Genomic DNA, 15,068 nt, shown 5'->3' on the forward strand with positions numbered 1-15,068 from the left:
TCTCTCTCTCTCTCTCTCTCTCTCTCTCTCTCTCTTTATCTCTCTCTTGCTCCCTCTCTCTTCCTATACGGCGCATCCTCTCCGCACGCGGTGGTCCACCCTTCCCCTTACTCCTGGCGCAGCCACCCCCTACTACACGCCTGTAAATCGAGTTTACCCTCTTGCCGTGGCTCAGCCCTTCAATCAAACTGATTGAAACATTCCTTGAATCCAAAAGAAACGAACCGCCGACGCTACACCCCCTTCGCTCTCCTCACCCCATTCACCATCCTTCACGTTTTCTACCTTCTCTTCTTCGTCTTCTTCTCGCTCTCCCTCTGTCTCTCTCCTTCTTTTACCATCCATCTCTATCTTCTTCTCTCACCGATCGACTGTTCTCTATTTCTTCGTTTTATTCTCTTTTTCAAATTCTCCGATCTTTTTTTCTCCCACTTTGCGAACGCTTCTCTTTATTCGTCCACCCTATCCATCTCTCGCGCGTACACACATTTCCTCGTAGTACTTTTTTTCTCTTTCTCTCTCTCTCTCTTTCTTTGTCTTCTTCTTATTCCTCTGCGAGACCCGATTTCGATACCTCGTCAACACCGCATCACGTCCAACGGTGCTCTACCGTCTTTAGAGCTACGAAATTCGAGGCTCTATTTTTTTGTCCTCTTTATCTTGATTTTCATCAAGGAGTTGCAATTTCCGCAACATGTTTGACTTTCTCGTCTGTTTATGTATGTTTGTATCCGCCGTCCAGTTTCCTTCGATTTTCATCTAAATAAGTTTTCCATTCTTGAACGTCAAGTTCTTTTTGTAAATATCGATTTTCGGACTGTAATGCCTTTTTCTGTTTAAGTAAAGATACGAATATTTTATTGTAGTTTACATTATTTTATTTGAATCATTATCATTGAGGATAACTCAAGTTATATTAATATAAATGGGAAAGTGCAATTTCCGTCACGATTGCAAAGCAACTATCTTCGATGAAAGACTACGAATCATTATATTGTTGTCGGTCGAAATTCGATTTATCGAAGCGATGTACTCATGAACATCAGCTGGATGGACGTCTGGAGATGTTCCATGATCAAATATTGATACTACGTTAGACCAAATCGTTCCACTATACCAACAGATTAGGACGTACGTGCACGACGCCGAGAGTCGTAACGAGAATGTATATGCCGGTCGAATATAGACAACTTATGAAAGAGTCGTGAAACTATTTTGGTAGACTCGAGAAATGTTTAAAATTAGCAGGCGTGTACTTATCTGATGTCTATTTATTAAAGTCTATGATCTACTAAATTTTATAGTTTTCTTTTTAGAAGTGGTACAACATAAGATTTAAAAAATATATAATTTCATCCGAACAAAAAAAAAACGAAGCGTGATATTAAAGATTGATAATGAATTCTTTAATTAAGATGAAAATCGTATTTATTAATGTTGAATTAGGCTATCTTAATTTTACATTTATGGTCGATCTTTGAATTCGAGAAAAAATTTTAAATACTAATTGCAGTTGCAACATCTGTGTTCTGAAAGGAAACATATGTGACCGGCCATTTTTACAGTCCCCATATTCTGATCCGCGGTAAATACGAATACCTGGGACGGTAAATACGTCTGCTGACGTGACACGTGTGCTCGACGCGGCCACAGCAAGAGAGAGAAAGCAAGAGACTGGTTGTTCTTCCGAGGAACGTTGCATTACGCCATATTGGCACCAGTTCGTGCTTATTCGTACGGGAATATGCAGACAAATAGATGTTCGAATATATATATATATATATATATATATATATATATATATTCATTGTAGTCTCCAACAATGTCTCTTAAAAATAAGAGAAAACATTGAAATAAAACGTTGAATACTCAAGTTATCGATGCGAGAGAAAACAAAAGGGCAGTAAGAAAGACTGCAACAAACACCGAATATAAGGAGCGATATTTAAAAATTCGATACATATTGTTGAGAGAGTCGTGGAACTTACAGAACGATCTGCTTAGAAAATCGCATATCTGTCCGATCGATCACACGAGATTCAATATTTAATCGCGGACACGAAGAAACGGCCGTCGAATAAAAATCAGACGTATTCATTACCTTACGTGTGCTAGCACGCACTCGGACACACAAATACAGTAGGTATATGTTCGTAAAAGAGAAAGAGAGAAAAGACAGGTTGTGTCAATCTATTTTCGTGTGCCGACTAAGTTCAACGTCTGTTTCTCATTAAATTGCGCTCTGACCTCGAATCTCTCTAAATTTGGAACGGTCCTCGTGGATTAGGTACATATTCATCGTCCCGGCCAGTTTCTGGACGTTTTAAATTTTCTATCGACCGAACGGATACATTTATTCTAGAGTTAAAAAGATTCTTCTTGGAGAAACGGTTAAGGTTACCGTTATCGGGGCTACATTACTGCATGTGCTACTATTCGGCCATTTTGGATGGATTTCTTATGTTCAACGAGATGCGGAAAATATAAAATTGTTCAATTTATTTTAGAGTCCTTTCCTTCGTCGAACGGAAATCCGATATCTGTGTTGTATCAACGGTTTTGTATTTTTGCTTCTTTTTTTTTTTATTTCTAAAATAAATATGTACTCGTGATTCAGCGAAACGACGACGGTTAACTTCGATTCGTCGGAATAATCCATTTTCTTTAATTTCCGCGTATCGTTCTCGAATATCGATATGTATTCCTTCTCTTCTGTCTTATCGCTCTTCAAATATCGCTCCGTTCGATTACCTAGCTCGCTATCTCTGTCTCGTCGCACGACTTTTATCGTAATTAATACTTTATCTTAATTAACACGGTACGCATTATCTATACTCCTGCCTCTCTTCATTTTTCTTTGCTTTTTTTTTCTCTCTCTTTTTTTTTCGTTCTTCCCATCGTTCGTTCAGTCGATCCAGTAATTTTTTCGTCTTGTAAGTTCGATATCGAGCCACAGGTTTTATCTGTAATCTTATTGCTACATTGCATTCCGTGCACCGTTCGTCGGCAAACGTTTATCATAAGGCCCTCATTCTTGATATTCGATATTGTTTTCTTAATGTTATCCCTTGTGTTTAGAGATCGTTTATAATCTCGATTCAATGTCGACTATTCTTTGAAATATATTTTTCAAGTATTTCGACTTATCGATCTGTATTATAGGTTATGTTCAGTTTTTTGATTCGTGATAATGAATACGTTATTCTTTTTGTATTAAAAAATAAAATATCGATCGCTTACCTTCTGTAGTCGTTCTTGCAGAGGATCATGCCGCTTCTGGTGTAGCACGAGTGGCCGATTTCCGCTAGAGCCGCATTACAGTATGTGCACTTCAAACAGCCATTATGCCAATAGCGATCCATCGCGAGTAACAGCCATCTTTCGACTATCTGACCGCCACAACCCGCGCATAACTGAGTGCTCGTTGGTGCACTTGGACCGCCTTCTTGCTGCAGAAGAAATTTCGTATTACTTCGGTGCGGTCATGTAAATTCGAAAGTTATTAAGACAATATTAATGGAGCTTGATCTAGTAATAAGAAACGAAATTTAATTGCTACATGCACAATGTCCATTTTAAGACAAGGTTCTTAAGTTTTTAAGGTATTCCGTGAAAATTGTACATCTGCAAAATTACAGTACACGTTTTGCATCGATCGCCAAAGTCACAACATTTCCGAAATTTGGGAGGAATCGTGGAACTATCAGAATGAGCACCACTGCGGGGCGGAGGGAAGGAGGAAGGCTAACGGATGGTTTCCCATTCTTCTCGTGTCCAACTACGCAGTGGTACTCCGCGCGCTTTGGTTAAGACGATACTTTCCTCTTTCTAAATTGGTCAACCATGTTCTTTTTTTTACGTGTGTGCACGACAAACTGGAACCATCACGGCACCTGCGCACGAGCACAATACGCGATTAAACGAGATTGTATCGCTAAGGAATACAATCAACGTTCGTGTATCAAGATTATTACGAAACCATACAGAATAAAAATGATGTTTTTACAAGTCTAAATAATTACTTTATTCGAATCATGCCTGATTACATTCTATCTTTTTTCGTAACATAAAATCATTAAAAATCTAACTGTTTTCAAGAGGAAATGATAAAATTCATGAAATATAGCAATTGATCGATTCGCAAAAACATTTGTAGAGCTCGTCACGCGGGACAAGTCTAGCGTGGGTTAGTAAGTAAAACGTGAGAAAGTTCAAGGCGTGCCTTCTTTGCATTAATGTAACCGCGTCTGACAAAAAATGTCCTTGCAGCACGAAGTTGGTTCAAGCAATAATTTATTAGCCTGGAATGCCTCTTGTACCGTCGTCGAGAGTAACGCGCCTTGAGAAACTATTGTCGCCAGCACCAAGTCAATTTCCGTGATGCAACGTTTTCCTCTCTCTCTCTTTCTCGTGAACGCGCGCGCGCGCGCAATCCTACTCTTTCGATCTCTCTCTCTCTCTCTCTTTCTGCTCGTGGTCCCTGTACGTAACTCGTTCCATCCCGCGCACTTAATTAAGCCTCTTTCGTCGTTGAGATTTTATCGAGACGGCGAAACGAGGCGCTACTAAGTAAAGCTACGAACAATTGCATAAACATAAGATCTCATGGCACCGTTGCGGAAACTTTGCCCTGCGCGACAGAAAAGCGCGCACGGTGAGAGTTAGAGAATTTAAGAAAAGAAAAGAGAAATAGAAACTGTTCAGGTGAGTTCCGATTTATTAGTTGTTTTATAAATGTATCTTTACCGATTTATCTTTCCTTGTAATCCGACTAAAATATCGTGTTAAAACAAATTCTTAATTGAACTTTTAGTTATATCAATTGCTGTGATCGGGATAATTGGGTTTTAGAATACGCGACAAGCGATTTTCAACTTTCACTTTTAGCAATTTTTATTCCGATTTTATATCACATTAACGAATTTTAGTAAAATGGTATATTAATCTTGCAACAATGTGTCAAATATAGCGTTTGTTGTGCGAGACGCACGTTCTTGAGAGCGTTTTGTTGAACGCTCACGAGGCCCGCGGGAGCCTTATCTCTGAAACCGGTCGAGCCTAACGAAACAAAACGACGATTTGTGCGGAAAAAGGTCCACTAGAAACGATTCTCCTTCGGCCACGTCTCTCGCGAGTTCTGTTCCGTATAAAGAGGATCTTCTCTCGATTTCACTTTTCATGAAAAATATAATTCATTCTCAACCAAGCCTTATATCTAAGTAGTTTTTTAAAAAAGTAATGAAAGTTTGAATCTTTGCTTCTTCAAAATGAACAATGTGTTTCATATACATTAGAAAACCTTCTCCGTTTTAATACAACATAGTTCTTACGAGAAATCTACAATAAGTATCATAAAATTTGCCGATAGTTCTTTGCCGTCGCTAAACGATCAGCATAGCACATGTTCAATAGCATGAAAAGAAAAACGATTCTTACGATTTTATCCCCGGGGAAACATTTGATTTGATTCATCCGCGAGGTTATGGTGCTGTAATGATGCGCGTGAACCTCCATGATCTTTGAACTATCTCGCACAGAAAGTATTTCTTCGTCCAACAAAATTCACAAATTAAGAACCAGCACGCATTAACACACTTCCCTTTGTAAATTTATTTCCACCGTTCTGATGAAAAGGTTTTAACAAAGGCACTCGCGTTATCGTCGCTTCCCATCCGTGAACACGGAAGGCACAAAAAACTGGACGAGAAACACAAAGAGAGAGAAAAGTATCGAAATAATCGCACCGACAGGTGAAACACTGTGTTCCGTAAGTGTCTTTAACGCTAACCGTAGAACCTCAGGAATTTCACGGCTGTGAAATATAGGCACCGAGAAAGAAGATAAACGGAGTTAAATAACTAAAGGAACAGAGATGGAAGGACGCGAGTATCTTGAAAAAAGGAGTTCGTGTTCGTGATATATCCAAGAGTGTCGCGAACAAAGATTGCGAGAGAGAAGGAAGGAAAGAAACGAAGAAGGAACGAACCAGTTCCGACCGAAGTCAGAACCCAACTGACTGGTCTGACGATGCTTTGGGCCCCTCTCTCTCTCTCTCTCTCTCTCTTTCTCTCTCTCTCTCTCTCTCTGTTTCTCTCTCTCTCTCACACACACATACACATACACATACACACACACATACTCACGCATACACATACACACGCACACTCTCCCTCAACAGACCGTAAGAGCGTTGGGGCCCTGGGTTCAGGTACCCTGAGAAGGCAAGACGGGCCGCTGTGGTGGGGAGAATAAAAAGGCGAGCCTAGAAAGGACCTAACTAAGGCTGAAAGAGGGGACGGTAAGAGCGGTCCGTGGAAGAGCGTGGGGGAATAAAGGGAAAACAGAAAGAGAGAGGGAACACTGTAGCCTTCCCTTGGCATCCCCTCTGCCCTTATTCAATTATGTTTCTCCATGGTAAATGCCCATATTGTTACGTTTGTCAATGGCGAGCTAAGTGAGGATCACATAGACGGATAATGCTTGGTGAATTCTAACTTCGCGACCCTTCGCCTTTCTCTATCTTTCTGCCTTGTCTTCCTTGACCGTTTCTCTTTGCTGTCTATGCCCGTCTTTCCCTGACTATTTTCAAAAGGTTCTTGGTTAAATCCTGTGAAGCCACCTGTACGCACCTTAGAGAGATTTTTCGTTTCAGGGGTGAACACTGAGGCGTGGATCAAGCTTGAATGATGCTGATGGTGTTTATTACTGACTTCGATGGATGATGGGAGACGTAGGGATGTCAGGTGGTCTGGCTGTCGTGGAACTCAAGGGTCAGGAGAAACATTTTGTTATTTAGTTGAAGTCAAAAAAGTTGATTTCATAAAAGCTTTAGATGGATGTTTTAGTAGGTTGAATTTGAATTGGATCATTAAAGTTTTACGAAATGGGAACCGATTTCACTTTGTTTTATCGTCAAATAAATGTTTTCAATCGAAATGTTTCTTCAATATTTTTCGAATTAAAATTTTATGAATAAAGTTTGCTACATTTCGAGGAATACATGATTTTATTTCAAAGGTAATTCAGCAAATTTACAATTGGAATGTTCGAGGAATCGTTGTGTTGTGAATACTTTGTGAGCACGATAGAAAGTATCTTTCGCAATAAAGATCCGCACATTGATTATTATATGGATAGTGCGATACTAGTTCCAAATGCTTCCGCTTAAAGACTTTCTCCCATGGTCATTCTCGCGCGACGGATGAACATAGAAAGTAGAGTTTGATCGCATTCGAACGTGAAAACCGTTTTCTGTGTGTTGCTTTATTATTTTACGTTGTTAACGATATCAACTATTGTGAAGATTAACATCTTTATCTCTATTGAAAAATCTAGAACATGTTAACTTAATTAACAGTGACAATATATACTCAACTTTATTTAAATAAATCTTATCTAAGTTACATCGGTAAAAACAACAGGTGTACTTTTGTTAACGATTGTACCAACGTTAATCTTAACGATCGATGCGAAATAATATATTTTTGTTGGCTACTATAGTTCTGAAAAAAGTATTCTCGAGAAAAGGGGAAAGAAGTGGCAAAGTTGGAGTTGTTCTACCGCTATAAATACGAGGTAAGTCGATGGAAAAAGAAAAGTTGTAAAAACTGAAGTAGGCATCTTACCTTAAGCGTACAGTTGTTATTGTGATTGACCGGTGGGTAAGCAGGATGACCTGGTAGATGGGGATGGGGATGTCCCGGATGGTGCGGATGGTCGGTCATCATACTACCGGCTCCATGGTGATGTCCATTGGCGCCCATACCTTGTCCAGCCTGTAGAGAGCCATACGGAGTAGCCGGATCCGTGGAAACTCCATGGGGTGGCGAATGGGGACTTGGTAGGTCCGGGGTTGTTGTGGTGCCTCCACCACCGCCACCACCACCTCCTCCGCCGCCACCGTTCGCTCCATAGCCGTGGTGAGGCCCACCGGGCCCTGTATGATGTGGACTGCTTGACAAAGACGAGTGGTGGGGGTAGGCTGCGGGGTGGCCCGGGTGGTGGGGGTTCATACCAGCGGTTAGAGCGCTCGCCAGCTTGACCGATGAGAGGTGGGCCCAAGGAGCCCACCGACAGCTTGTCACGACGAAAAACAAAAGCTTTTGGGTCCTACCTCTCACTCTCTCTCTCTCTCTCTTGCTTTCTCGCTCTAACTCCCGTTTCTTCTTTTATCTTGCTCCCACTAACCCCTTCGCGGACCTTATTGAGGTCCGACTATACGGAAACCGGTTCTCTTCTTCCGGTTCTCTTGGATTAACTGAAAGAAGAAAGATAGACGTCGTTTTAGAAAAAAGGTTGCAAGTCTTTTTGCTTTGGAATATAACGAATTAAATTAATAAGTTCTTTTTTATTTCATCGTAGTTATTAATTCGTAGTAAAAAAATTTCACTAACGGGAGAAATAATGCTCGCACCTATATTTCTCGTTCGAATTTAATTCTTTTTTCCATACGTTTGTCCGACGGATCGTAGGCGTGTCAAGATCAAAGGCCTAATTTTCCGGCTGTTAATTTTGCGTTGGGATCAAAACTCAAACGAAAAAAAAAAAGAAAAAGAAATGAGAGAAAGCTTCTAAAACCATCGGTCAGTGTTAACGGCTGAACGCGCGTCTCTTTTTTCCCAATCAAATTCGTCCGATCGCGATGATGGGGTTGTAGTTTGGGACGAAAGGGGATGAGGTGAATATGTGGATCGAGGATGGCTCGAGGGCGAAGTATAGTGTGAGTGGATGACGGAGTTCGAAAACGAAGCGTCGCATTGTCACGTCGACGAACAAAGCTTGTTCTAATTACTCTCCTTTATGATCTTTTCCGGCATCCAGTCGAATTTCCTCGGCCAACGTGGCCGTGGCTCTATTCTCTTCCTAGGGAAAATGATCGCGTTAGCTCGTTATCCTCGTTATCGTTCGCAGTGTAAGTGTGAGAGACCGTGTAACTGGCCGAAGTGCCGCTTTCCCTAACGGATTAACAAAATGATGATTCTCTGAGGAATAGTTTAGGATTATCGGCTTTCGAGAAGAAAGTCATTGCATCACGTTCGGCTAGAATGAACCGAACGAAAAAGTGTTGATGGCATTACGCTCGTCAAAATACGGCTCGTTCTTTAGAAATTTTATTTATTCGCGATTTTAAAAGGTTGTAGATACTTTTATACCAAATGTATAATACCGGTTGGTCAATATTGTATTGTTTTTGCAACTGATTGCGAGTACGTACAAGAGAGTACAAATTTCTAGATACTACTGGTCGATTTTATCCTTGTCTTTGTTTACATTATTGCAGTTTTCCATAAACTATTCACACGATAAATTGCAGGTAAAAAAAATCATGCTGGACAAACCATCGTTAAGTCTTCGAAGTGAAATGCAAACACGTGGAAATTCCATGAAAAGCGGAATTACTTGGCGAGGGAATGAAAGACAGACAGAAAGCGAGAGAGAGAGAGAGAGAGAGAGAGAGAGAGAGAGAGAGAGAGAGAGAGAGAAAGTGAAACGTATAGAAGAGGGTTGGAAAGGACCATTAGAATTCTAAAAACGACTGGGTCCCTTCGTTAAGAAAGCGTGAAACCCGCGTGAATCCCTCTACGCGACACGCCCAGTTTAATTAACAATAATCGTCCTTTCCCAGTAAACGCAGCGGGTCGTTGTGCCTCGATCGGCATGCTGTGTATCGTCCGAAAACTTGTGCGTGTCCTTTTCCTTGAGGATAACGAGCACCTTATTCTTCTTCTTCTTCTTTCTTCCTCGGTCTTCCCTCTCTTATACCTTCTTTTTCCAGCCGACACCGGCTCTTTATTTCAAACGCCGTGTCAAAAAATACGAGCTATAACGGTTTTCCTCTCTCTCTCTTTCTCTTTCTCTTTAGCTCTTGGGCCGTCTATATCTATCCATAACTCGAGAGCGTGCACGTACCACCTGCCAGCTGCTGCATCCAATTAAGCCTCACAGCGTTATGCGCTAATTTCACTGTTAATTGTTAACCGTTCATTATTAATTACCCGTTCGCCTTATCGGAACATCTGCACGGGCAGGCTTCATTGGACGCCTTGCGTTGACAAGAGAGAGTGAGAGAGAAAGAGCTTACTTTATTACTCATAAATGAATGTATTACGTTGGTAGTGCTGCTGGTGATACAACGAAGATGGATATACCGAGAAAAGACTGAGTGAAAGAGATAGAGAGAGAGAGAGAGAGAGAGAAAGAGAGAGAGAGAGAGAGAGAGAGAGAGAGAGAGAGGGCGGGAGAGAGAGAGAGAGAGAAAGAAAGATAGAGAGATAGTGAGTAAGTAGGGAAGAGAGGTAAAGAGAAGGGTATTAATTAGAGAGAGAAATGTATTTTCCGCGTATTAATACCTCCCTGTTTTGCTCTTTGCGTCTGAATCATTACGCAGATTGCCGCGTAGCAACGATATTAATCCCGAAGTAGCGGATATTTCATGTATAACGAGGCCATGTGTGCCTGAGCCCGTTATAACCTGTCGTGACGAGAACACACGTCTCGATCTTGCGCAAAGTCGTTCTTTCAGAATCGAAATGATGGATAATGATGGAAATTTTTCAGCTTTCTTCGGATCTATAAGACCTATGGAATATAAAAGAGCTAATCTAGCTCTTTAATTAGATTTTCTGTAAATACGTCGTCAGAATTATATCAAATATAAAATTTAATAATGAATAATACTTCGATACAAATAATTATCTCTATTCGCCATCTTGAAATATTATGATGGTTACAAAGGCATAACAACGTCATTTCCTGTCATGAGGATGATATGAAAAGAATCTAATAGAATATTGTATCGCACGAAAAGAGAAAATATATCTACGTACTGAGCTAGAATTTTAATTACTTTTTTAAACACCTAAAGGATTATTTATTTGTAGTAAAAATAAAAAAAAAAGAACACATTTGTTCCACGAACGGATGACTATTACCTACTTTTCAAAGAAATTCAATAACAGTTGTGTCATTTGGAAAATTTTGAGCTCCAATGTTTATTGTTCGTCAATGGAATCATAAAAAAAAAGAAAATATGGAAGAAAGAGAAAGACAGAGAGAGAGAGAGAGAGAGAGAGGGAGAAAGAAGAAAGTAGATAGAAATAGAGGAAAATGAGAGAATTCAGCATGGATTCAACAAATTTACGACCTATGACCCGCTCGATTGCACGAATTTCGTGCGAGCTTTCGCGGAAGTGCGACGGTCGAGCGATAACAAGATGAAAACGAGGGGATACACCGGTAATTACTGAAATGATAATGACGAGGAGAACGACGACGGCGGCGCAGCGGCGCGGCAGTGTCGTCGTCGTCGTCGACGACGACGATGGAGAAGGACAACGACAAGGGGAAGAAAAGGAGAGATAGAGAGAGATAGAAAGAGAAAGAGAAAGAGAGAGAGAGAGAGAGAGAGAGAGAGAGAGAGAGAATGAAACAGAGAGAGAGAGAGACGGAGGAGAGGAAGGGAGAGCACGATCGGCTGCGATAGGGATAATTAACGATCACAATCGTACGAAAATGAGAACGGGGCGAGTGCGACGGTGACGATAACGAGCGGTCCAGCGATCTTATTAGCGATAAGCGACGATAACGAGGGCGCCTCGTTCCATACGATAACGACGGCGTTCCGGTGCTTGTAACAGTTGGAAAGGAACTCCGTCTAAAGATTGATACCGACGGCCCGGAACTCGTTTTCGATGCTAAACGCTCGTCGTCTCTCTTCGACGACTTCGTCCCACTGTCCTTCGAATTGCAACGTAATCTTCGCCTCTTCTTCTTCTTCTTCTTCTTCTTCTTCTTCTCTTTATTTTTAATCCTTTTCTTTTTTCTCGTTCAACCACCGTTCATCGACGGTGCAAAAAATAAATGTTCTACTGTTAATTAGTCTAACGAACATATATTGAAGAAGAACGGTTGCTTTAGATTCACTCGTCGATTTGCTTCTTCTTGAAAGATCTTGATACGATAGAATGAATCAGGTGATTTGTTATCAGTGAATACTCGTAATGATACAAGTAGATCAGCATAGTCGTCAACCTTTGGTGGACGGAAATAGTATCATGGTTAGAAACATCCAATTATCTTCTTGTTCATTTAAATATGTACTTTACAAACATTCCTATCTGATATAATAAATCATTCACCAAATTCCATTCTAATGATAATTACGCGAACACTACGAAAATATAGGTATGCGAAGTGTTTGTTAAATATGTTCTACGATTCGTATAATAGTTAAGCCGAAGGGAAAAAGAAGGAGGCGTCGAACGTAGGAAGATCATCGGTGTCATGCAAACGTATAATTTCGACCGTCTCGCGCGAGTCCGCAGCAGAGATGGTCTTTGTTCGTAGAAAAGACTTAAGATAAGTCTGGTACCTACAAAACACTACTACGTATATACTATATACGTTTATACTATGTATATACGTTACATACATATATACACTGGAAGGGAATGCTCCGGTAATGACGGTCAAGAGTCGGTACCCTCCCTCTACCCTCCTCTTCTTCTCAAGCAATAATTTTCCCCAGGGAATGGTTCAGGCATTCCTGTGCAACTGGCCGGCAACAATAAAATAAAGCATTTGTATCTTGTCATAATGCCCTCCTCTCTTGTAACTACGAATACTCTCAGCGACGGCGGAAGATTTGCTTTCCGTAATAAACGTTGTTTCGTGGACGAGGAGTAGAGAATCATCGAACTCCGTTCTGAGTAAGAGAAAGAATAAGAGAGAGAGAGAGAGAGAGAGAGAGAGAGAGAGAGAGAGAGAGAGAGAGAAATGATCTGGAGCAGAAAGAGAGCAGGGTCCCACTTGGAGATGCAAAGAAAAGAAAAGGAAAGTAAAGAAAATAGAAAAACATGAAGATAGAAGATAGGCCGGTTCTGAGGAGAGACAAAACTCAGCGCAGGTATGTAATGATAACTTGTGTTGAGTTATAATGACCGAGAGACTAGTAAGACAAGTCTGAAAATAATCTAATTATTGGTATAAATGATTATAGTAATTATAAATGAAGAGAGAAAGAGAAACAGAGAAGGTGGTTTTGATTTTTGGTCCTGGTTATCTCGTGGACCAACTATTACAGGTATAACTTAGGAGGGCGTACAAATGAAAAGGCATACACACTGTTGCGGCCCTCTTTTTCGTGGAACCGGCATGCCCGCGAGAGAAAAGGAGGTGGAGATTACGATGAGAGGAAAGAGAAAGAAGGAGAGAGGGAGGATCATCGGGTGGCCGCGTTTCTGGTATGCAATTACGTAGAGAGGAACCCCGACAGCCGGAAGAATCGGTCCGTAACGTTCCTCGTGTATGCAACAAGTACGACGCGATAGCTCTTTGCCCTTGAGGATCACTTAATGACGCCGCGCGTAGCAGATACATTTATTAGCTGCGTTCCATTGGGTGTTCTTTATGATTGTCTTTTTTTTTTTTGTTACATTGCCTTACTCGGCAGGCATCGTAGTTAGTGATTCATATGATGAATTCGTTCTACGAGTGAATATTTTCTGCGATGTTTTTCCTTCTAAAATCACATCAACTTTGTCTTTGATAGCACCTATTAAAGATAAATTGAACTTTTGTTTCTTTTTTTTTACTACTACTATAAGAAATTGTGTTTATATGGTTTGTCATCTAATTAATTTTTCTGAACAATGTAAATTCAGGAAAAGATATAACCATTATCATTTTAAAACAGCACAGGTCCAATATTTAAGGAGAATCGATATAAGACCATCGTTTAAAAGGCCACGGTTATGAGCTCACGTAAGATACAACAGAATGCCCTTAGACCCTTAATACGTATTTAATTAAGCGTGGCATAGCTGAACGAAGAGAGAGAATGAGGGAGAGTAAGAAGGATGGTAAGAGGTAGGGATATATCGAGAAAGAGAGAGAATGAGAGGCAAAAGGGGTGAGGGGTCGGGTTTATAGTGGATATCAGTAGAGGGCACCATAACTCTTCCGCCTCCAGCAGAGCCAGCTCGCCGGCACTTATGCGCGCACCTACCGCTATGGAATTTCATCCTCGCCGTTGCGACATAAATCTCCGTCGCATTAATGCCCCGTACGTAGGTACGGGCCGTACAGCAGCCAACGGAGGCTTCTGCGTTTCGGTGTGACGGCCTCCTAATATGCTCTCTCACTCTCTTTTGCACTTGCGTGCATTTCTGAGATTTTTCCTTGGAAGGGGAAGTCGGACTGTTTGTAGAAACGCGAACGAATACTATTCCTTTCGTTTGAGGTAGTACTTCATGTTGGAGCTGTTCGCTAGTATCATATAGTGTTTTATAATATCGAGATAATATTTATAGATTGCGGAACAATTTGTTAATTCGTCATTGTTATACAGTCTATTGAAACTCCTTTATATCTTTTTTTGTTTCGAATACACAAACGATTGATGTACAGAATAATTGGTACGAGTTCAGTAGTTAAATAAAATGTAGAAGATGATGCTTGTTGAATATTGTCATCGGCATGTGAGGTTTCCATTGTTTTCTCTAACAAGAGTCAAAGAAATGTTATATTCCTTGGGTCAATTCGTAGAGGAAGATGGGACTTTCTTAGTGTCTCTTTCGTTTGCTTGAGAGAAGAAGAAGAAGAAGAGAAAGAGCGAAGAACGTTCCGGCATTAAAGTTAAAGTGTAAAAGTGTTATTTGCGCACGGCTCGGTGCGGGCAAGCTGTACGAAGCGAAGCCGATACAGGCTTCGACCCCCGACGGCCCCCATAAATATCCGGTAGTGGCAGCTTGTTACTACACACTATGCGAACTTCAAACCGACCACGACACTCAATATCTCTCGACCACTCGTTCGTCAGGATTCCGCTAGTTCTCTATCTCTTTCTCTCTTTCTCTCTTTCCATCCCTCACACCACAGTTTACTTGCCCTGCTAAAAACTTTAATCTTTTTTCTTTTACTGAAGAATCGTCGTCATTTTCCATAAAACTCACAAACACTTCGAGAATTAACATTCTTCCCCTATTCTTTAGATTCCTTTACGCAAGGTTTCTTTCCGTTTTCTTTTTCAAAATCAACTCAATACGAAAATAATCTTATTGAATCATTTT

General features: G+C 40.8%; 1 protein-coding gene across 3 annotated transcripts in view; it reads right to left on the minus strand.

Moving 5' to 3' along the window:
* LOC122632951 (thyroid receptor-interacting protein 6) overlaps window positions 1-15,068 on the minus strand; it is a 217,738-nt gene that overhangs the window by 35,037 nt on the left and 167,633 nt on the right. For all 3 annotated transcript variants that reach the window (XM_043820284.1, XM_043820282.1, XM_043820283.1), the window contains 2 exons: window positions 7,626-8,257; window positions 3,241-3,449 (listed from right to left, as the gene is read on the minus strand). In XM_043820284.1, coding sequence (XP_043676219.1) covers window positions 3,241-3,449; window positions 7,626-8,012 — 596 coding nt within the window. In that variant the 5' untranslated portion in view covers window positions 8,013-8,257. The remainder of the gene's footprint in view (window positions 1-3,240; window positions 3,450-7,625; window positions 8,258-15,068) is intronic.

The sequence above is a fragment of the Vespula pensylvanica genome, chromosome 11, assembly GCF_014466175.1.
Source record: "Vespula pensylvanica isolate Volc-1 chromosome 11, ASM1446617v1, whole genome shotgun sequence".
Taxonomy (NCBI): domain Eukaryota; kingdom Metazoa; phylum Arthropoda; class Insecta; order Hymenoptera; family Vespidae; genus Vespula; species Vespula pensylvanica.